Raw genomic sequence first — 24,660 nt, 5'->3', positions numbered from 1 at the left:
ATAGTTTACTAGAAAGTCTTGTATAATATCAACATGCTTAATATGGATGCTCTGTTACTTCAAACTATCTTCATAGTCCCAAAACAACTCAAGCTATGAAAAAAACTTTTATCAACACTAAAACTACTCTGCTAACAGAAAAATATAAGAGCAGATTGAAAAGTAGTGCACAGCATTTTTTAATATTTAATGAGAAGGAGAAACTAAAATTTGTGGACCAAATCCTATAAGTTTTACCTATATTTCAACATTTCTTCCATCATGACACTGAGTTGATTATGCCTTGTTCATAGAATTCTGTTCCCTGAGAGTATAGCAACCACCAGGCTGAGTAGCTCAGATGGTAGAGCGCTGGCCTTCTGACTCCAAGTTGGCAGTTTCGAACCTGGCTCAGTCTGGTAGTATTTGAAGGTGCTCAAATACGACAGCCTTGTGTTGGTAGATTTGCTGGTACATAAAAGAACTCCTGCGGGACAAAATTCCAGCAGCCCATTGTGTTCAAAAACTGTAAAGGCAATTAGTGAGACATAAATTCAATAATATTATTATTAAAACAGCAACCTGTGCTTCGACCAATTTCACTCCTTCATCTGAACTGAAGCGTTGACCTCACAGGAATTTTTTCAGTGGTCCAAAGAGGTTAAAAATCAAGACAATGCAAGGTTTGGATTGTGTGGTTGACAACTTTATTCATAATTAAACAACATAACTTCCGCTCAGTGCTTCGTCAATTAGAAGATTTATTATTTTTAATATATTGCTACTCAATATCCCACATGGTATGTACTTTTAAAAAGACTGTACTTGTGTTTACATTGTTTATTTTTTCTTCGATATTTACGCTTGAATTTACTTCAGGCTGATGATGACCTATTACTAGGTCGAAACTAGTCCCTATGTAATTTAAAATATTTACATTTTGTATTGAAAAGGTGGACCCAAAATAATATATTAATTTACTCTATTGTAATCACAGTTCAATACGGATCTATCATTATGAAACTTATTTCTTTTAATTTAACTGAGTACCTCCCAACCATACTTTGCAAATTGTAGACAAACAGAAACCGTGAAGTGGGGTGGCATTATATATTTAGAGTCCTTGAATTTCCTCGCCATTGAAAAGTAGAAATATCTCCAAACCATATTTGCATACTTTGTTTTGGGTAGAAGTGGTAAGCCCAGTATTCTCCGCCAGTCCCCTCAACTTCCTGAAAGTCATGACCTTCATCAGCAGGATATATCTTTCTCTGGCCCTCTTAGTAGGTCCTTAGCCACCCAACATGCACTGACATTATGAAATCTCAGTCTTTCATATGCTGTGCGATATGAAACGTTGAATTGTTGTGCTGAGGTTCCTGCCCATCATTTTGAATTGCTGTTCCAATGCCTCTGACAGAGGGTGGTGCTGAAACAGTTGCAGGTTGGCCAGAGAGCAGTTAATCAGCTAGGTTTACTTGGCCCTAATCACAGAATCTGCACCATCTAGAGATATTGCTGCAATCCAGACAATCAGCACCATATATTTACAAATTTCTCTATGAATTTCAGTGAGTGTTTTATCTTTTATCCACAAAAAACTCGCCACACCATTCTGCTCCCTGCATGTGGACAGTGTTATCATACACGCAATCTTTGTTCACTAGTTACCACTAGGACTGCACCTGATCGAACCATTGCTATCTGTAGCACAAGGTTCAAGCATACTATCTGCCATTTTGGACATCCTGACCCAAATAGTTTTCCATGGAAAAAAAAAAGTGTTTTGTGTTACTTTTCAAACCACCATCTTATAAAATATAGAGTACCCGCTATGGGTGGGGACAATAAAATATATCCCCATTTGTTGTAAATGGTCACTAGGAATGATGACTCCGCACAAGATCCCGTTGTGGAGACATGGGTTGGCTACCAGCGGGTCCATAGCTGGATCAGGCATTGTTTCTACTTACCTGTGATTGGGTTGTTGTTTTTATCCTTCCTGTATCACCCTTCTTGGTGAACCATTGTTCTCTTCCAATCCTGGCAGTATTAGATTTGCAGAGCCAAGGGAACCTTTCATTTTCTTACACATCATGACCCTTCTATTTCTCTCGCCAATGCCCTCTATCTTCGATGGTTCAAAACTGTTCCATTGCTTTTCCTGTGATTAGTGTTAGCAGAAGATGGCTGTCCAGTTGCACTTCGCTTTAAAACAATGAAACAAAGTGGCGTATGGCTTTTAGTGCCGGGAGTCCGAGGACATGTTCGGCTCGCTAGGTGCAGGTCATTTGATTTGACTCCCCTAGGTGATCTGCGCGTCGTAATGAGGATGAAATAATGATGAAGACAACACACACCCAGCCCCCGTGTCAGTGAAGTTAACCAATGATGGTTAAAATTCCCGACCCTGCCGGGAATCGAACCCGAGACCCCTGTGACCAAAGGCCAACACGCTAATCATTTAACCATGGAGCCAGACTTGAAAACAATAATTACCACCAGTACAAGAATAAAGATGATAGAAGTGAACATTAGCTGTGAGGTGGGGATGCATTCATCATATGCCCTGCCTGTCATAAGAGGTGACTAGAAGAGAAACCTCCATGGCTGTCATTTTGGAATCATGGGTTGGCAGTCAGGAGTTTAGCACTGATTCCACTGACTAGTGTCAGCCTTCTCGCTTTCATCTTTCTTATCCAAATTTCCTTTGTCAAATGTGATTGCGTGGTAAATATTATTATGGTACACTACTTGTAATGGAATATTTTGAAAATTTTCAGTGAATTTCTAAGTGTATACATTGTAATTATGTTACACTATATGAGAAGGAGTATTGTAAGTTATTTTCCACAAATTTCTTTGCGATGATGTTCCACTACTTGTATGTCATTTTTAATTCTCAAATGGTTTTTTTGTTTCATGTTTTACCATAGTTATTTTTCATTCTCCTTTTGTTATCATGAAATTTCTTGTTTCAGTTTAATTTCTTGTAGTATTTGTTTTCCATGGAATTGTTGTTGCATTGTTGTCGTTGTCGTCATGTAGGATTTATATTCTAATTTTACGTTGTTGTCATACTACTGTAAGTAAGCATTGCCACCAGGATATCTACCAACAGAAATGTATTTGTTAATAATAATAGTTTTATTGACCATGTAGGTTGGCTGTGCGGTTAGAGGCATGCAGCTGTGAGCTTGCATTTGGGAGATAGTAGGTTCGAACCCCACTGTTGGCAGCCCTGGAGATGGTTTCCCGTGGTTTCCCATTTTCACGCCAGACAAATGCCGGGACTGTACTTTCATTAAGGCCATGGCTGCTTCCTTCCCAATGCAATGTAAAGTAACTTGCAAACAAACAAATAATTTTATTCTCTTCCGACCCTTATGGTATTAGGTTTACGAGCCGTCAACAACACGTATGCGTCATGACTACTGTCACACACAATGTTGATGAAAATGCATGTGTGTCATTCTCCTTGTCTAATCTTAGAGCTCATATTCTAAGTGTATACATTGTAATTATGTTACGCTATATGTGTGAAGGACCCCATCAGGAAATTGAAAAATTAAAGAAACGAGATTTCCACTTTCAGAGGTGCACATTGTGCTGAGGTCCACTCAGCCTACACCAAAAATGAGTACCAAGTTAATTTTTGGGAGCAAAGGCAGTCGGGCACAGAGCTAACCACTTCACCGCAATAAGTGCCAAGGTTACGGATAATGGAAGCCTTTACCTTCCACCCTTCCCAGGGCCTTCATGGCCTGTACAGAGATGACTTTGCTTTTTTATATGTGAAGGAATATTTTAAGTTTGAGCTTGTCCTTAATTCGACCCTCTAAGATCAGGTGAAAAGTCAGGATTGCTTCACATGTTCCTACATTTTTTCTGAAGCTGAACTGATTTTCTCCCAACTCAGCTTCAACTTGTCTTTCCGTTCTTCTGTAAGTAATATGTATCAAAATTTGCAAGCATGAGATACTAAACTAATGGTGCAGTAGTTTTCACACTTGTCAGCACCTATTTCCTTGGAAACAGTTCAACATTTTGTTTAAAATCAGATGACACTTCTCCTGTATCATACATCTTACACACTGAGTGGGATAACCTCGCTAGGCCAGTTCAGATTGCTGTCAGCAACTTGAGCTATTATTGGCATATTGAGGTACCAAGCAGAGTACATGCTACGGCTATGGAGCCAAACTGTGCATTCAGGAGACAAGTGAGTTCGAACCCCACCATCGACTGTCTTGAGAATGATTTTCTGTGGTTACCTATTTTCACTTCCTCCCAACTGCCACAGCTGTTTCCTTCCACCTCCTTACCCATTTTTAGTTACCATCATACATTTCATCTTCATTAGCTCCTCAACTGAGGTATCAGGATCATGAAATACCCTGTATCAGGAAAATGGGACTAAGGGGTAGACACACATTGGAGTATTGAGATACATTATGGTTTGTTTTGGTCTTTAGGTTCCAGTCTTGTGTTCATTTTAATGACAGGTTTTTTTTCACTTTGGTTGATAAGGTGTGCTGTTTGAACAATTGCATTGTTTGCTGATTTATATTCCTTAAAAAATAAATTGATTGTTAACTTTTTCATCATCATGTTACACACACACACACACACACACACACACACACGCACGCACGCACACACACATCTTCATTACAGACTGTCATACCTTTCAGCGTTCAGTCTGCTAGCCTATGTGAAATTACTAAATGCCTCACAATCCTCTATTTGTAACTAGTTCTGTGGCCTTGTTTAGTTCTATACCTATATGTCACAAAGAAAATGTAAATTTGCAGCTTGGATTTTTATTACAGACTATGAATCTCATTGTTGAATCTGTATTGACGGTAACTATTTTAATCATCCTAGTCAATACTATATATTTTTACTTCCAATTAAGACGAAAGTTCACACGTAAATAGACATGTTTCAACCCAGCATTGGGTTATCCTCAGTAAGATATGCATGATGCATTAAAACATAGGAAGCACACAATATGAAATGTTAGTTAAAAAGTGTTTAAAAAGCATGATGAAAGTTAAAAAACTGAAATATTGATCGTTAAAACAGTCTTGAGCTGGAAGTCTTTCTGTTTCAACATTTCATTTTGTGTGTTTACTATGTTTTTAATGCATCATACATGTCTTACTGAGGATCACCCAATGCCAGGTCAAAACATGTCTATTTTTGTGTGAAATTTTGTCTTAATTGGACATAAAGATATATAGTATTGACTAAGAGGATTAAAACAGTTTTGTGCAATTTTGTAAGAAGTTGGTTTTTTATGATTCTCTTGTCATAATATGGAATTGCAACATAGTTTTTGTCATAAGAAGCAACAGAATTTCCATTTGTGCTGGTATACTATTTATGATAAAGTTCTTCGCTGCATATTTTGTCCGCCTCTGTAGCGTAACGGTTAATATTATTAGTTGCCGTCCTCGGGGGCTTGGGTTTGATTCCCGATACTGCCAGAAAAGAAAGGCAGGAGGGCTGATATTTAGTTGAAATGGCACATGCAGTTCACTTCCATTGGGGGTGAGCATGAAAAGAGCTGCACGACTTTGAAATGACACAAGTTTACTTTACAGCATATTTTGATGTGTTGATATTAGTAAGTCCAAATATTATTCTGATGATGAAAATTACTTAAATAATTTGTAAATTTATAAACAATGGCCTTATTTCAGTCCGTCATAGGTTATGACACACATGTTGTACTAATTGTCATTTCATGCAAAACTGTTATGCCCCGTGCTGATGTTTTGTGTGTCATGGCTCCTTTTCACTGAAAAATATTCTGAATCTTTCATGTAACATATTTTAACAGACACTGGAAAGAACTTGTCAGAGGAGAAAAATATTATGGTTTCACGAGATGGTCAAGTATGTCCTGAACGGCTTTCAACGTGTTAAGTGAATGTTGTTGAATGTCCATGTTTAAATTTAATGTTATACTATTCTTTCAGATGTGATCTGTGTGACAGTGCGTACTTGACAGTTCGTGGTTTGAGAAGACATAACCGTAGGCATAAAAAGTACACATGTGAGCTTTGTGGACTTGAATTCAAGAATGCATTGTTGCTGCGTAAACATCACGGGCAGGAACATAAGACGAGTAAGTTGATGGTCTCTTTTCTTTTAGAACTGTCATGTAGTTCCCTGCTCTTCAAAGGCAATTGTCACTGATCTCTTACGTCCTGCAGGGGTCAGCAATGCATCTATCATGATCGACTGGTCAAATTCAGGTCCATTTCAGGTACTTGTGGAGAAATGGCAGTGTTAACCCTAGAACTGCTGCAGGTTTATCTGTCATATGCTGCAGCTATTTTCCTCAATATATCATCATTAGGGCTCGGATGTTTAGGACCTAAAAATCGCCAAAATAAGCAAGCAAATGTAACCTCAAAAGTGATGAAATATGACCTCAAAAGTGGAGAAATGACATAAAAATTACAAAATATGACCCGAAAATGACTAATCTAATATTTAATATGGACATTTTTTAGCAAATTATAAATTGGAAGGGCAATGCCTCTGATACATATTTGTTAACTAAATTCTTTATTCTTACTTTCATAATCATTTTCTTAATATACATGTTTAGCAGTTATTCAGTCTATTGTCCTTGTTTCACTTACCGAACATTTGTCAATACATAGCTATAAGGTACCGGCACTAAGTTCGATAAGATTATCAGATCACACAACATTTTAAAATCAAAACATGTTTGCACCCTGTAGTGATGGTTTGAAATACGAGAAAACTAGAAATCAATCTTTTTTAATATTTTGGAATGTTCAAGCCCATGTTTTCACTAATATTATTAAATGCATTAGTTTAAATTGAGCATCATGAAACAAATCAGTTATTAAATGCGTTAGTTTAAATTGAGCATCACGAAATGAATCAGGTAGATGTCTTTCGATACATTATGGTAGGGCGGCAGGGCGTATAGTGCAAACTGACATACCTTTTCCCTTCTTCTCCGCGGGTGGCATTGAAGTGTATGACAAGATTCATCTTCAAATCATCAGGCGCAAAGGACCTCCCATTATCACTTAACACATTCTTGTAAGAAGAGAACCTCCTTTCTATGTCACAAGGTTATTGGCACATATTTAATTCATGTAAAAGGTGCAGTGAAGTCCATGGCCTTCATTCTATACAAACGGTATTCCACTTCAATCAATAATGATCTGCATTTAGGGCAGTCGCCCAGGTGGCAGATTCCCTATCTGTTGCTTTCCTAGCCTTTTCCGAAATGATTTCAAAGAAATTGGAAATTTATTGAACATCTCCCTTGGTAAGTTATTCCAATCCCTAACTCCCCTTCCTATAAATGAATATTTGCCCCAGTTTGTCCTCTTGAATTCCAACTTTATCTTCATATTGTGATCTTTCCTACTTTTATAAACGCCATTCAAACCTATTCGTCTACTAATGTCATTCCACGCCATCTCTCCGCTGACAGCTCGGAACATACCACTTATGATATACTAACAATTTGTTGGTTATTTTGATCCACCTTTTCAATACAAATTACAGTTTGTGTTGCTAAGTTGTAATGTTACAACACTAATTTACCGGGACATGTTTCGCTTTTATTCACAAGCATCATCAGCCTATACAGTTGCCTCAAGGTTTGTCATTTTTGGTTTGTTGCTACAAATTTCATTACATTGAATGTAAATCTAATTTCAGTGATAACAATATTTAAAACAAGAATAATATATACATTAAAAATTATGACAATATGATCTGCAATGTTAAAATGGATTAACTCTTAATTCTAAAACACATTGACGTCCAAAACACAGTTTTTAATTTGGCTAAAAATTGTTTGCAATGTTAAAATAAAATTGATTCAACTATAATTTGGCATTAAAATTTGAGTCATAAATATAAATATTGGATGTTAATTTATAGGAGCCACAGTTTCTGAAGTGCGTTGGTTTCTAGAATACAGTAACATTTCAGTATTGCAAATTATAGTTAAGAATTGTGCTCTCTAAATAATGTTATTTAAAAAAACTGTAGTTTTGCATTATGCGTGATTAGTCATGATGATAATCTAGAATTGAAGTCTTGAGTTCGTTGGAAAATGGCTTCTAGATTTGATGAGGCTTGCTGCTGTAGTTTGGCAATTTGATCAGAGGAAGTATTGACATATTTAATTCTTGTTTGTAGCGACCAGACTCTCCATTGGAAGTTGATTGTTTTGATGTAAGTTATGGTTAAAAGGGGCTTCAATCCAAATTTTGAGTACTGGTATCTGATTATGTTTCTTTCGATTTATGGAATGGAAGAAGCATCCCTTTGTCTGCTGCTACAGAATCTTGTGGGCCTTAATGCATTACTGTTACATGTAACATACCACTTAGTCGAGCAGCTCTTCTTCTTTCTCTCAGTTCTTCCCAACCCAAACATTGCAACATTTTTGTAACGCTACTCCTTTGTCAGAAATCACCCAGAACAAATCGAGCTGCTTTTCTTTGGATTTTCTCCAGTTCTTGAATCAGGTAATCCTGGTGAGGGTCCCATACACTGGAACCATACTCTGGTTGGGGTCTTACCAGAGACGTATATGCACTCTCCTTTACATCCTTACTACAACCCCTAAACACTCTCATAACCATGTGCAGAGATCGGTACCCTTTATTTACAATCCCATTTATGTGATTACCCCAGTGAAGATCTTTCCTTATATTAACACCTAGATACTTACAATGATCCCCAAAAGGAACTTTCACCCCATCAACGCAGTAATTAAAACTGAGAGGACTTTTCCTATTTGTGAAACTCACAACCTGACTTTTAGCCCCGTTTATCAACATACCATTGCCTGCTGTCCATCTCACAACATTTTCGAGGTCACGTTGCAGTTGCTCACAATCTTGTAACTTATTTATCACTCTATAGAGAATAACATCATCCGCAAAAAGCCTTACCTCCGATTCCACTCCTTTACTCATATCATTTATATATATAAGAAAACACAAAGGTCCGATAACACTGCCCTGAGGAACTCCCCTCTCAACTATTACAGGGTCAGACAAAGCTTCACCTACTCTAACTCTCTGAGATCTATTTTCTAGAAATATAGCAACCCATTCAGTCACTCTTTTGTCTAGTCCAATTGCACTCATTTTTGCCAGTAGTCTCCCATGATCCACCCTATCACTTGTATTAACTGCAGATGTGATACCGAGAAGCAGTTTTGTGAACACTAGTTCGCATTCGATAAGTTGAAGATGATTTTGCACAGCTACAGCTGTCAGCAGACCGCAGAAATATGACAGAAATATGACGTTTCTACGAAAATAGCTCAAAATATGACTTTATGACCAAAAATAGCCAAAATATGCATTTATATGGCAAATGAAAATCACTTAATCGTGACGATAATCACCTGATTCGCACCAAAATCCAATCAGGCAAGAATATAGAGATAAAGAAAAAAATATGACTTTTCCTAAACATCCGAGCCCTAATCATCATCATCATCATCGCTCCAGCACTATGAAAATAAAATCATCCCTGTAAACTCATTTTAATCCCAATAAATCAATATTATATACCAAAAGAAAGCTGAAAGATTTATCTACTGTATATGGAGATGTCAGAAATATTAAACAAAATTGTCACGATTTCTAACTATCGAAATATACAATTATATTTTTTTGAGCAAAGGGAATTGTCGAAATATTTTTCTCAAGGAAAATAATTTCTGATAGATAATTATTTCCTGAAACATGATATTCTGAAATACACAGATATGTTCTTATATTTTCCCCACACAATTCTTCACTTTTCATTTCAAAAGCTAAGTAAAACACATTTTTTCTCGAAACTGATTTTGAGTTCTTTTCACGAATTTCAAACCTACAGCATATCTTAGATTTCTTAAGGCAGCTTCTTTATTTTTGTGTTGTGATCAGAGTATTTATGATGATGATGCTTGTTGTTTAAAGGGGCCTAACATCGAGGTCATCGGCCCCCAAAGTATTTATAACAATATACACAAATATCAACAGTTCACACATCCTTTCACTGGTTTATTCAAATATTGATGTACTGCCAATAATAATATAATCTGCACCAATTTGAACATCATTCTGGTTATCGGAATTTTCCATTAGTTCCGAGGCATCTCGTACTTTGCTGTCACCGTCAGTACTGTCACTAAGATCTTCAGAAATTAAGTGCTTGATTTCAGAATAGTCAACAAAGTGGGCTGCCATCTTGATTCTAAGAAGGTATGAAAGTACTTTCAATTCTACAGCTAAATAAACTTCTCCATACTGTTGCTTGTTTTACAAAGACTTTCAAAAGTGAAGATAAAATTATCAGTGTTTAACTGGTATCTGTATCAGCGAAATCTGGCATCCAGTTATAAATCTATGGCAGAAGAAAGACACCGTCTGTCAGAAAGACGATCGCACTTGACGAAACAGTACACCATCTTCCAGAAAGATGGTCCACAGTTCTAGGGTTAAATAAACTTAGGCATGAGTCCAGAATTAGGTTCTCCAACTTCAAAGAGATCTTGAGTCTCTGGTTCAGTTTATTTTGTATCCAAATATGTCTTTTAACCCTGAAAAGCATTCAAATGAAAATGGAGGTACAGCGGAGCTCAAAATAATTACTGTGCAGAACAATTTGTGTTTGCAAGGGTGTTATATTGCTCTGCTTATCCATGTGAATCAACATTTTGAAGCATGGAGTTTATAAAAGAATTAATATAGTAACAGGCTAAGAATGAACAACTGGACTTGAGTCCAGCTTTGTGTTACCAGCTGTGAATCAGAAATTAAGAACCTGAGTGATGAAATGGATTGCCACAAGTCACATAAGACAAATATGGTTTTTTTTCTTAAAGTACATTGCAATTTAATTGTATATTTTGAATATGGTATGTGATTGACCTTATTGTGAAAAGAAAACTGTTCAAATGTAAGTATAATATTTATTCAAATTTCAATATAGGCTACTTCTCTTTCAAATGTTAAAAGTGTGTAAATACAGTTACAAATGATCCATTTTTAGTGCCTCATAAATCACAGTAGATCTTCAGTAGCTAACTGTTTTGCTAAATTGTTCATGTATATACTAGGTTGCTGACTACTGCATTACAAATACCAGTAATGTATTTTAATGTGTGTATATCTTCTTCTTCTTCTTGTCAGTGATGTTTGTTGGGTAGCATGAATGCCCTCCAAGGGCTTTCCCTCACAGCTATTTGAATTGGTAGTATGGGTATTGTCCTTCATTGTCATCCAGGAATTCTGCTCTTGGTCATCCTTCTTTCTTACTTTTCCTTCCACTTTCACTTCAAGCAGGGTGATACACCATGATGAATGACGTTGTAAATGACTAATTCAACTGTATCGTCTTTTCTTGAACGTTTCTTTTGTTCTCTCCAGGACTTCGTCATTAGTTACTTTGCTGGTCCACAGTGTTCATGAGGTCCAACGCCAACATTATGTTTTAAATGCACGTAGTCTTTTTTTTTTCCTGCGTTCAGCAGTGTCCAGGTCTTGAAGTTGAGCATAGCCAACAGTAGTCTTTTAAAAGACATAAAAAATCAGGAATGAACTATGGATGTCATTAGAGTGTTGTGTAAGATTCCATGAAACTTTACTTAGGGTTATATATTGCTAAATGGTAGTACTGTAACGGTTCAAATCCTGTTACAAATATTTCTCTGTATTATTATTTTATTTGTATTATTATTGTTATATCTGTATTATTACTATTATTGTAACTATTATTATTGTTTGATTCAATTCTGTAATCTGATTTCGCTATGTATTAATTAATTATCGCTTACTTTATTGTATTTAAGTTATTATATATATATATATATATATATGTTAGCATCAAAATAATGTAGAGTGAGACTTACTGCCTAATATCATACGTGGATATATTATTTGTGATACTACTTTTAAAAAACTACAACATATGGTGCAATACTGTTACAGTAACTGTCGATTCATTGCTCTGTCATTGTATGCATTTAGTGATGAGATAGGGAGTTCCTACTTTGCTTGAGGCTATTTCATCACAGTCTATAACACTTTGGAGCTGGGCGGGAGTGACATCATATACTCTTTCAGGGATGACGTGGGTGTGACAACTAGTGTCTATATAGTGAGGTGTATCCTATAGCGGTAGTTCAGTTGGAAGGAGAGTGAGGCCACAGTTGGTCAGGGAGTGAGTTGAATAGAGAGGCTTGCAATGAAGTGTTGTAGTCACATGGATGGAGCCTTGGTCGATGGATACTCATTTGGAGAGTGAGACCACAGTTGGTCAGTCACTTGAAGATAGAACAGTGACAAAGATATAGTTGTCAGTGACCAAATGGATTATATGCTCAGAGTATGTTTCATGTATCTGTTCGGTCGAGTTCTTGTGTCAGAAGATGTACAATATTAGAAGGATCCACCTTTCAATACTTCGTTGTAAGTTGAACTAAAAAGAAGTCACAACTTGTTTATTGGGACCGGTTTCGACACATTACAAGTGTCATCATCAGCCAAATAGTAAAGTAGGGCAAGATATAAAGATCTTAAAACAACTAATACATTGAACACAGGCAAAAAATTAACATTGATTCATATTGTAGCAATTCAGTTAATGTCAGTTCAGTGACAGCCGAATAATGAATCGTCGTAATGTAGACTAACAGTTATCAGTGAATTACTTGTAAAGTTGATTGCGAAGTGTGAATATAATATCAAGCCATGCTATATCTCGTTTGTGAAACTAAAAGGATACATCACCAAATTAGGTTTGAGATACCTACAGCTGATACCAATTCAAAGGAATATGTCATAATAACACTCAAAGTGTTCAAGGTATTTCTCGTAAAATTTCTAATGGCTGGTCAAGAGGGTTTCAAATTTAATGCCTAGGGTTTCTTTCAGTTGTAATTTCAGAATTTTATATTATCATCTATATTATCGCAACAAGTCTTGCCATTTCAATTATCAATTTAAAGAATATATTTTGTTTAGTATCAAATACAGTTATTTGTTTTATTTTGGTAGTAGATCAGATAACCTTAAATATTAGCTGGGAAACCAGACGACAATGTCCTTTTCCCAGAACCTATATGTTATGCTGTCCGACTCGTTGGCTGAACGGTCAGCGTACTGGCCTTCGGTTCAGAAGGCCCCGGGTTCGATTCCCAGCCGGGTCGGGGATTGTAACCTTAATTGGTTAATTCCTATGGCACAGGGGCTGGGTGTATGTGTTATCTTCATCCTCATTTCATCCTCATCACGACGCGCAGGTCGCCTATCGGCGTCAAATAGAAAGACCTGCACCTGGCGAGCCGAATCCGTCCTGGGATATCCTGGCACTAAAAGCCACACAACATTTCATTTCATATGTTATGCTGTTAATGTAAGCTTATTACCTCACACCCTAGAGATATTCAAAATTCTCATTCTATTATCGTTACATTTATTTGTAGCTGGTGCCCATCAACATACTGTATGTGTAAGTAATTAGGTAAGTACTAAGTGTGAGTACATAGTCCGACAATTGAATATTTTATTTCATGAATATTTTAATTCAGTTTCATTTTTAAATTAGTGAGATAACCACAGGACTATTGCTCAAGTCAGAGTGACGCAAGTGTGATAAACTGACATAACTTGAAAACAGTATTCTCTCACCCATGAGTAAATAATGCAAGTATCGATGACTTGTGATGTATATACACTTATTAGTATCATTAGCAGTTTACGATCGCATTATTTGTGAGGTTATATCATGAAACATTTGTTGTATATAGATATTTATATGAGTTTAGTTAATGTAAGAACCTGTCTATAATATATTATTACCTGTATATATGATTTGTAATCCACTACAGAATTGTGAAACACACTGTAACATCCAGAATGGCACTCGGTGTTGAGAACATTTTAGAATATTCGATACATTATATCTGGGCCTTAAGCACTCTAAAATTTACGAGAAATGTATCTTTCCAGAAGCCTGGCCAAGCACATATATAAAGAGGTGGTCTTGATAGTAGAGACAAGTTGTTGTTTAGTAAGATTTATGGTTTAACAGGAGTATACTTGTGACATCATGCTGTGTTTAGGCAGACATGCTAGTCAGCAGTCAATTGTTTTAAGGTTGTGATCTCCGTGTGGCATGTGCTTAGTGGTAGGCATTTGTCAAAGACGGCGGTTTGTTGATGTGTGTATTTCGTTTGTGACAACAGTTGATTAGGTTATGTGTGTGTTTATGTGAAGTTAAGGTGAAATAAAAAAGTGTACCAACTGACAGCATTTTGTGTGCATCTTTGTGGATACATCACTGGCGACCGTGGGACAGGACGTAAGAACTTACGAGTGAATACGAGTGTAGCGCGAAATAGATCAAAATGCAAGTGATATTAGAAAAAATGTCGGTGAAACAGCTCAAAGACGAACCCACCAAGAGAAATCTCCCGACGAATGGGAAGAAGAAATGGCTGCAGACATGATTACGGGAAGATCCCGAAAAGTTTTTCATCGAAGTCGACGAAGATCCAGACGAAAGATCTGAAGATGAGGTAAATATTCCCAAAATATGTTCCTACTTAATGACCATGATGCAGGCACTAAATGACAACATTTCAGGCTTCAGTTCTGGCCTAACAGGACGGACTGCAGATCAAATTTCAAATGTAAATGACAAAATTTAATCACAAATTAGCGACGTCACCAATCGATTAACGCAACAAATACCGGACATCAGGTCAAAACTGGAACAGGTCAACCAGATTGATAGTAAAGTAATCCGAAAGGAGATATCTTGAACCTCAAAGAGGAGTTGGAAATCCAGATTTCCAGCATAAAGCAACAGGTTGAGGGGAGAATTTCTACTGTTGAGGGAAATTTTGAAAGCCTTATCTCTGCTGTCGAGGGAAATCTTGGGAGCTGTATTTCTATTGTTGAAGGAAGGTTAGAAAAACGGTTTTCGACCTTCAAGGGAGATGTGCAGAATATAAGGGAAAGCATCCTTCACGCAATAGAAGATAGTTTAACTCAAACAGGATATACCGCCACACCTCCAACCCTCTCAAACCCAACCGGCAATACAGGACACCTAGACCCGAAGGTGATTATAGTGAGCCTTCCGGAATTCCATGGGTGACTGGAAGAGAACCCGACTAGCTTCATCGAGGGATCGGTCAGTCTGTTAGGACATCTTCGTGCAACTCATCACACCGCAATTAAAAGGGCAAGCTGCTACTTGGTCAAATAACTTGAAGGGTCTAAATTTAAACTGGACAGACTTCAGGAGGGAATTCCTCGCTAGGTTTAATTCCGAAGGGGTGAAGAGCTCTATGAGAAGGAAGCTACTGACTGAGGCACAACCAACTGGCATGAGAGCTAGCGCCTTTGTCCTACAGAAGTACCAACTCTTCAAGCGTCTGCATCCAGATGGAAGCGAAAACGAAATCTTACCAGACATCACAAAGCTACTCCATGATAAGATTCGACCCCTAGTGAAAGTATCACAACCGAGCTCCTTTGATGATCTAGGCAGAATCATCGCCCAGCTGGAGGAGGAACACAAGAGCAAAGCTACGGAAGAGACCAGCGCAGTTAGGAAGTGCTACCAGTGTGGAAGAACAGGACACCTGAAGAACAAGTGCCCAAACTTGACGTCGGAAAACTAGGTCCGACCCATTCTGGATTGAGGAGGAATAGGACTGGGAACAGCAATGGGCCTCAAAACTTGACAGACAAGCAACCCTGGTCAAGTAGGAGAGGGATTGGTCAGATAGTGAGTAGAATAGGCCAACCCCGCCCAGCTATCATCTTAACAATTGGCAACGAGAATTTTTCAGCCATACTCGACAGCCAAGCAAGCCATTCATTTGTCAACGGGACTGTTGCCAGATTACTACCACCTATGAAGTCTCACCACCTCAGAAGGGTAGTGGGAGCAGCGGACGGGGTAACCTATTCGATCTCCAAGGACAGACTAACCAAACTGCTAAATGTATGAGCATGCCTGTTGTAATTGACGTTGCAGTGATTCAGAACCTGATATCTGACATCATATTAGGTCATAACTTTCTGGTGGAATACAAGGTGATCCTAGACTATGCAACTCATGAAGTCTTTTTGGGAAAAGGACAGATGTCTGAAAGTCGCCTGGCATGATGGAAATCTCTGGACTCGCAAGGATACGGAAATCGACGTAGACCTGGGAGATATCCAGTTAACACATCTTCAACCAAGTGAAGAAGAGGAGCTGAGACACACCTTAAAGGACTTTCCAGAACATCCTGTTGGGCTTCAACTATCGTCCTACCGATCGACTATGTGTGGACTTCTGCAGGTTAAACGAGAAGACCGTTAGTGATGCCTACTCCATGCCTGACCTGAAAGACTCACTGAAACAAGTAAGTGGGTCTAAGGTTTTCAGCACGCTGGATCTCAACGGATACTGGCAAGTGGAGGTGAAGTAAAGTTCTAGACCATTGACTGCCTTCATAACACCATTTTGCAGTAATACCTTTTGGATTGAAGAAAGCTCCTGCCACCTTCATGGGACTGATGAACAAGGTATTATCAGGATATGTTGAAGATTTTTGCTAAGTGTATCTCAACGACATTTTAATTCGCAGCAAGAATTTTCAAGAACACCTTGTACTTCTGAGGAAAGTACTGGAACGACTGAAGATTCATGGACTGACTTGCCAACTGGAGAAGTGCCCAGTCCCGTGTAGAATATCTTGGCCACGTCCTAACATCTGAAGGCTTAGAAGGCAATACCAATCACCGATCTACTCCATAACAACCGCCCATTCCGATGGACCAGCAAGGAAGAGCCAGCATTCCAAGGCATTAAGGCTGTGATATGCAATGCTCCCGGTTTAGCCCATCCTGACCCTCAACCAAAGATGTGCCTGCAGACGGATGCCAGCAACTCCAGCTTAGGAGCGGTGTTATTCCAGAAGAGGAGTGACGGTGGAAGGGACATCGAGTATGCCAGCAGGAAGCTATCTTCCACCGAAAAACGCTACTACACTGCCGAGAAGGAAGCCTTAGCCGTGGTGTGGGCCATGGGCAAATTCAGAGGCTACTTGGAGGGAAGGAAGTTTCAGCTCTACACCGATAACGCCACTTTCAAATGGTTAAATTCGGTCTCTGGCTCAAAATCTAAATTGATGCGATGGGCTCTGTTAATCGCAGAATTTGATTTAAATGGATGTCATGTCCCAAGACCGACGAACATAGGAGCAGACAACCTATCTAGGCACCCGGCAATGGAACCTGAAGCTAGGAGCACCATTGTCAAGAGGGAGTTCCTACGAAAACACCAGAGTGAGCCTAAGGAACCTGTGCTTATGACCATCAAGAAGGAACTTGATCTGGGAGTAATCAAACAGTGGCAAGAACAAGACAAGCCCTGTAGGACCGTGACTCAGTGGATTAGGAGACAGAACACCGATAGTCGACTCGTCCCGAGGGAATTCATGATGTGCTACAAGAACTTACGGGTTGACGGAGGACTCTCGATGTACAGGTCTCACCTCTCCGACATACCTGCAGTAGTTGTGATCCCCAGACAGCACACAATGGACATCCTTGAGAAGTTCCATGACAGCACTGAAGCCGGACATCCAGGAGGCGAAGAGACTATCAGTCTATCCGACAAAGATTCTTCTGGGTTAACATCTGGAAAGACATCCTGAACTATGTGAAGGGGTGCTACATCTGTGCTTGCACCAAGGCAAGCAACAGGAAGGCAGATTCCAGTCAGCGAAGAAGATGGCCACAACGCCCTTGGGAGGTCATAGCCCTGGACTTGATGGGTCCTTACCCTAGAACACCACGAGGTAAAACAGGACTCCTAGTAATCACCAACCTCTTCACAAGATGGATTGAGGCCTTTCCAGTACCAGAAGCAACGACAGGACGCATTACCAGCCTTCTACAAGATGAGGTATTCAGCCACTATGGTTATCCACGGTGCATTATGTCAGTTCACGTCGAGGAAGTGGCAGCAAATGATGACATAATGGGGTGTGGAGTGCTGGACCACCCCTATCTAACATCCCAAGGGCCAATCCAAGGGAATGATGGAACCAGGAGCTGAAAAAAGGTGCTACGGGTCCACCTAATAGACAAAGAACATTGACTGTGGGACCGTCAGACACCGCAGTCACTCTTTGCCCTGCGATGACGCATCAACCATGTCACTGGCTATTCCCCAGCAGAGCTTTTCCTTGGTCGACAGCTATATGGCACAGGGGATTGGGAAATTCGTCCTACCCACTTCTGGTCAAGATGATGCAGCTGTTTCCCTAGCAGAGTGGCAGCAGTAGCAACAGCAGGACAGCAAGGAGATGCAAGCTTTGGCCAAGAAGAGATCCCTTACCCAGGCCAACGCTAAAGATGTTGAAGAAACCCAGATTTTCCTACCAGGTCAACAAGTACTGCGACATAACCACCCAGTCGGTAATAAGATTGAAGGGTTTCACGCAGGTCTCGCACCTAAATGGGTTGGTCCCGTCGACGTGGACAAGCAGCTGGGCCATGGGGTCTACTTACTAAAGACCAACCCTCCTGTCAAGGTCCACACATCAAAGTTGCGGCTAGTCATCCAACCGCTGAGCATACAGAGTAAACCTGGAGGAGAGGCTACTAACGCTATTTTGCTATTTGCTTTATGTCGCTCCGACACAGATATGTCTTATGGTGACGATGGGATAAAAAAGGCCTAAGAATGTGAAGGAAGCGGCCGTGGCTTTCAGTCAGGTACAGCCCCAGCATATGCCTGGTGTGAAAATGGGAAACCATGGAAAACCATTTTCAGGGCTGCCGACAGGGGGGTTCGAACAAACTATCTCCCGGATGCAAGCTCACAGCTGCACGCCCCTAACCGCACGACCAGCTCGCCCGGTAGGCTACTAATGACACAGCTCAGTCTGGTCATCGTGAGGAGAACGCATTGACTATCATCGAGGAAGAGGCTGGCAGTGAGGCGACCCCGACCCCCGACACGGCACAAGCTGGTCAAGAGGAGGAGAGCACAACGAGCAACATTGAGGAAGAAAGAAGATACAATCTATGACCAAGGCAAAGTCCATGATTGTGATAGAGTATGGAAATTGTTTCAAGTTATAGGGGGGATATTGATGCAAGTGTGATAAACTGATATAACTTGAAAACAATATTCTCTCACCCATGAGTAGATAATGCAAGTATCGAGCATGAATTATTATTATTATTATTATTATTATTATTATTATTATTATTATTATTATTATTATTACATACATACATACATAATTATCGTTAAAGACTGTTATGCCATCGGGGACTGCCTGGCCAAGGTGGTAAAGGCGTGCTCGGTTCGTCTGGAAGGACTCGGGTTCGAATCTCCGTCAGGAAGTTGTAAAATTTAAGAAACGAGATTTCCACTTCTGGAGGTGCATATAGCCCTGAGGTTCACTCAGATTACACCAAAATTTAGTACCAGGTTAATTCCTGGGGGCTAAGGCGGCCGGGCGTAGAGCTAACCACTCTACCCCATTACGTGCCGAGGTTAACAATGGCGGAAGCCTTTACCTTCCCCTCATCCAAAGGCCTTCATGGCCTGTACGGAGGTGACTTTGCTTTGCTTTGCTTTATGCCTTTCAGCGTTCAGTCTGCAAACCTCTGTGAATTTACTAAACATTGCCACAATCCTCTATTTGCAACTAGCGCTGAGGCCAAATTTAGTTCCATACCTCTTATCTTTAAATCATTAGAAACTGAGTCTAACCATCATCGTTTTGGTCTCCCTCTACTTCTCTTACCCTCCATAACAGAGTCCATTATTCTCCTAGGCAACCTATCCTCCTCCATTCACCTCACATGACTCCACCACCAAAGCCGGTTTATGCGTACAGCTTCATCCATCGAGTTCATTCCTAAATTAGCCTTCATCTCATCATTTCGAGTACCTTCCTGCAGTTTTAATTTTATTCAATTTGCCTGAGGCATTAATAAAGTATCGATTAGGTGGTTATTTATACTTACTTCTTGACCATTTTAGTCTTCGAAAGGCTAATTTTCATGCCATACTCATTGCACCTATTTTTAAGTTCCAAGATATTAGACTGCAGGCTTTCGGCACAATCTGCCATCAAGACCAAGTCGTCAGCATAGGCCAAACTGCTTACTACATTTCCACCTAACTGAATCCCTTCCTGCCATCTTATACCTTTCAGCAGATGATCCATGTAAACTATGAACAGAAAACATGAAAGATTACAGCCTTGTCTAACCCCTGTAAGTACCCTGAACCAAGAACTCATCTTACCATCAATTCTCACTGAAGCCCAATTGTCAACATTGCCTTTGATTGATTTTAATAATCTACCTTTAATTCCATAGTCCCCCAATATGGCGAACACCTTTTCCCTCGGTACCCTGTCATATGCTTTCTCTAGATCTACGAAACATAAGCACAACTGCCTATTCCTCTCGTAGCATTTCTCAATTACCTGACGCATACTGAAAATCTCTGTGGTCTGAAACCACACTGGTTTTTATCCAACTTCCTCTCAATGACTGATTGCACCCTCCCTTCCATGATGCCAGTGAGTACTTTGCCTGGTATACTAATCAATGAGATACCTCAATAGTTGTTGCAATCCTTCCTGTTCCCTTGCTTATAGATAGGTGTAATAAATGCTTTTGTCCAATCTTCACCATTTCAGGTCTAATTTAATCTATTCCAGCTGCTTTATGACAATGGAGTTTATTTACCATCCTTTCCACTTCATCAGGTGTAATTTCACCAACATGATTTTCCTCCTCCCCATGAGCTTGGCTGTTCGAAACACCACCAGGAAGATTTCCTTTCACGTTGAGAAGATCTTCGAAATATTCCCTCCCCTCCCCAGTGATTCCCTGGGATCTATTATGAGTTCACTTAAATTACTCAAAACACTGTCCATTTCCTTTTTTCCTCCCTTCCTAAGATTCTGTATTAATGTCCACAAAGGTTTCCCCACTGCTTGACCTAGCTTTTCCAGGTTATTACCAAAATCTTCCGACAACTTCTTTTTGGATTCAACAACTATTTGTTTCGCTCTGTTTCTTTCATCTACGTACAAATCCTTGTCTGCCTCGGCCCTTGTTTGGAGCCATTTCTTATAAGCCTTCTTTTTACGTTTACAAGCTGCTCTCATGTCATCATTCCACCAAAATGTTCGCCTTTTCCCATCTTTACACACAGTTGTTCCAAGGTGTTTCCTTGCTGTTTCTATTACAGCATCCCTGTAAACCACCCATTCTCTTTCTATATCCTCAACCTGCTTACTGTCTACTGTTCGAAACTTCTCACTAATCATATCCATGTACTTCTGTCTAATTTCCTCGTCCTGGAGAATTTCGACCCTTATTCGTTTGCAGACAGATTTCACTTACTCTCTCCTAGGCCTAGAGATACTTAGTTCACTACAGATCAGTTAGTGGTCTGTATCATCGAATAATCCCCAGAAAACTCGTACATTCCTAACAGCTTTCCTGAATTCAAAGTCGGTTCAGATATAGTCTATTATGGATCTGGTACCCCTAGCCTCCCATGTGTAGCGGTGAATAGCCTTATGCTTGAAGAATGTATTTGTAACAGCTAAACCCATACTAGCACAGAAGTCCAGCAAATGCTTCCCATTCCTGTTAGCTTCCATATCTTCCCCACATTTACCAATCACCCTTTCGTATCCTGCAGTTCCATTTCCAACTCTTGCATTGAAATCGCCCATTAGCACTATTCTATCCTTGCTGTTGACCCTGACCACGATGTCACTCAATGCTTCATAAAACTTGTCATCTGCACCCTCACATAGTGAATACACTGAGACAATTCTCGTCCTAATTCCTCCAACTGCCAAATCTACCCTCACCATTCGCTCATTTATATGCCTAACAGAAAGTATGTTGCATGCAATGGTATTCCTGATAAACAGCCCTACCCCAGACTCTGCCCTTCCCTTTCTAACACCCGTCAAGTACACTTTATAATCTCCTATCTCTTCCTCATTATCTCCCCTTACCCGAATATCACTTACTCCTAGCACATCCAGGTGCATCCTCTTTGCTGACTCAGCCAGTTCTGCTTTCTTTCTTCCATAAGCGCCATTAATATTGATAGCTCCCCATCAAATTCCATTTCGTTCGCCAAGTTGTTTCCAAGGAGTCCCTCGCCTGTCAAATGGGAGTGGGACTCCGCTACTCCCATAGGTCCTAAGCTTGCTTAAAATGTTCTGAGCTCGGTGAATTCATGAAGCAGGATGCTACCCTACTTACACATAGTCCAAGTGAGGATCCCTACTCTAACGGGTTATGGACCACCGGTGGATTGTATAGCCCTAGCCGCCTGAGCACAAAGAAGGCCATGACTTAGAATATGTCCGAGATGCCCATTACCATTCCATAGCAACTGGTATCCCGACTCTCAGGACCACTTACTAGGCCACTCAGCCATTGCCCATGGTTCATGAACTAGGACATGACTACAGTAACTCACACCATGAACCATTTATTATTATTATTATTATTATTATTATTATTATTATTATTATTATTATTATTATTATTATTATTATTATTATTATTATTATTATTATTATTATTATTATTATTATTATTATCATCATTATCATCATCATCATCGTCATCATCGTCGTCATCATCATCATCATCATCATCATCATCATCATCATTTTGCCATTATAATTTTTTTTTACATCGTTATGCCCTACTCAGGAGCACGGTTGAACTTGCTTAGCTGATGTGTTGGCCTTCTTTTCCTCCCAAAATCTCTTCATCTTCTCACTGAGCTTCTTCCTTCGTTCTTCTGTCCAAGTTATAGTAGCTCTGGTGTTGGGTTTGTCTTCAAAGTGGTGATTGTCGATTTTGTTTCTGATTACATCTGTCCTGTACAATGTCTTCTGAGATGTTGATTTCCTAGAGATCTGTTTCAATTTCACAAAGCCAGCTGTTCTTGGTTTTTAATGAAAGGGCCAGGTTGAGAATTCTTTTAGTTTGCGCGTTAGTGTTCATTCTGATAATGTGTCCATAAAATTTCAATCGTCTTTTCCGAAAAGTGTGAGAAATTTTTTCAGAATGACAATATACCTCCTGGGATGATTTTTTTTTTCTCCATATTCCATCTATACAAACTGGGCCAAAAAATTTTCATAAAATTTTTCTTGCTTGTTTCTCAGTGTCTTTGGTAAGGATCCGCCCCCAATTATTAAGGTTTGCTAGGCATATAACGCTTCAGGGTTGATCACTGTATTATAGTGTCTAAGTTTTGCATTCCGAGATATTGATTTTTTTTTTATTTTAGCTGTTCCAAGTGATCCTGTATGCTTTCTGTAATTTAGAAATTCTTTCTTTATTTGCTTCGCAGTTTAAACCAGAGGGCTGAATAATTTCTCCCAAATATTTAAATTGGTTCACTTGAACAATTTTGCCGAATTTAGTTATCATAGATTGTCCATCTAAGTATCGTTGAGGCTCCTTCCATGTACTGAGTTTTCTCATACGAAATTTGAAGTCCTGTTTTGATGGCAATTTCATGTAGTTTTTCAATGGAATGAATTGCTTCATGCCTATTATTGGAAAGGATTGCTATGTCATCAGCAAAAGCCAGACATTGCACGTGAATTCTGTCTTTACGTAATCTTCCATCCCCTTGACGGACCCCGGTGTTAACAGGAAAAGGCTCAGATATTTCGCCTATGAATTTAACTTTTGAAGTAGTGCCAGTTAATGTTTGTTTGATTAATTCTCTTGTTCTTTTATCCACTTGAAATTCTTCTAGAGTATTGAAAAGTGTTTGACACTCTATAGAGTCATATGCTTTTCTGAAATCTACAAAAGGAATGACTGTTTGTCTGGTTTTGCGCATTTGAGGATAGTTTTGAGATTAAGGATTTGTTCTGTACAAGATCTTTCTTTTCAGAAACCTGCCTGGTATTCATTAGATGGTCTGTTTGTTTCTCAAGTGTAGTGAGCTGGGCTTTGGAAAAATTTTTGTAAGCAACTGGTATCAAGCTAATTCCTCTATAATTATTGATGTTCATTTTATCCCCTTTCTTCTGTAGTGGGTGGATTAGCGCACATTTCCAATCTTCCGGGATTTCTTCAGTGATCCAGATGTTCTCAAGAATCGAGTGGATTTTCCAGGCTACGCTGTCGCCTCCTATCTTCAGCGTTTCAGCAATTATACCATCTTCCCCCGGGGCTTTGTTATTTTTGAGTCCATGGATTATTTCTTTGACTTCTTCCAGTGTTGGGGGTTCTGAATCTTGAATAGATAAGGTTTGTTCAAAGGTGAGTTGTTCTTTAGGGGATTCACAGTTTAAAAGATCCTGGAAATAAACTGCTAGAAGTTTGCAGTTCTCTTGATTATTTGTTTCCAATGTCCCATCTGGGCGCTTGAAGCAAAGACCAGGTGCCTGATAATTTGATAATTCTTCTCTGAAGGTTTTGTAGAAGTTTCGTGAATTGTTTTTTGTAAAATTTTGTTCAATTTCTGCCAATCTGTAGTGTTTGTATTCCTTTTTTCAGACCTGATAATTTTTTATGTTTGTTTCTGTATTTTGGTGAATTCCTGCCAGGTTTGTTCAGTTTT

General features: G+C 39.2%; 1 protein-coding gene across 1 annotated transcript in view; it reads left to right on the top strand.

The window, feature by feature from the left end:
- The first annotated feature begins 11,329 nt into the window (after positions 1 to 11,329).
- The window catches only part of LOC136857362 (MDS1 and EVI1 complex locus protein EVI1-A), a 78,436-nt gene continuing 65,105 nt past the window's right edge, over positions 11,330 to 24,660 (top strand). Inside the window, exon 1 of the mRNA XM_067135982.2 lies at positions 11,330 to 11,619. Coding sequence (XP_066992083.2) covers positions 11,598 to 11,619 — 22 coding nt within the window. The 5' untranslated portion in view covers positions 11,330 to 11,597. The remainder of the gene's footprint in view (positions 11,620 to 24,660) is intronic.

The sequence above is a fragment of the Anabrus simplex genome, chromosome 1 (genome assembly GCF_040414725.1).
Source record: "Anabrus simplex isolate iqAnaSimp1 chromosome 1, ASM4041472v1, whole genome shotgun sequence".
Classification (NCBI taxonomy): domain Eukaryota; kingdom Metazoa; phylum Arthropoda; class Insecta; order Orthoptera; family Tettigoniidae; genus Anabrus; species Anabrus simplex.
This window is presented reverse-complemented; position numbering and strand designations above follow the sequence as displayed.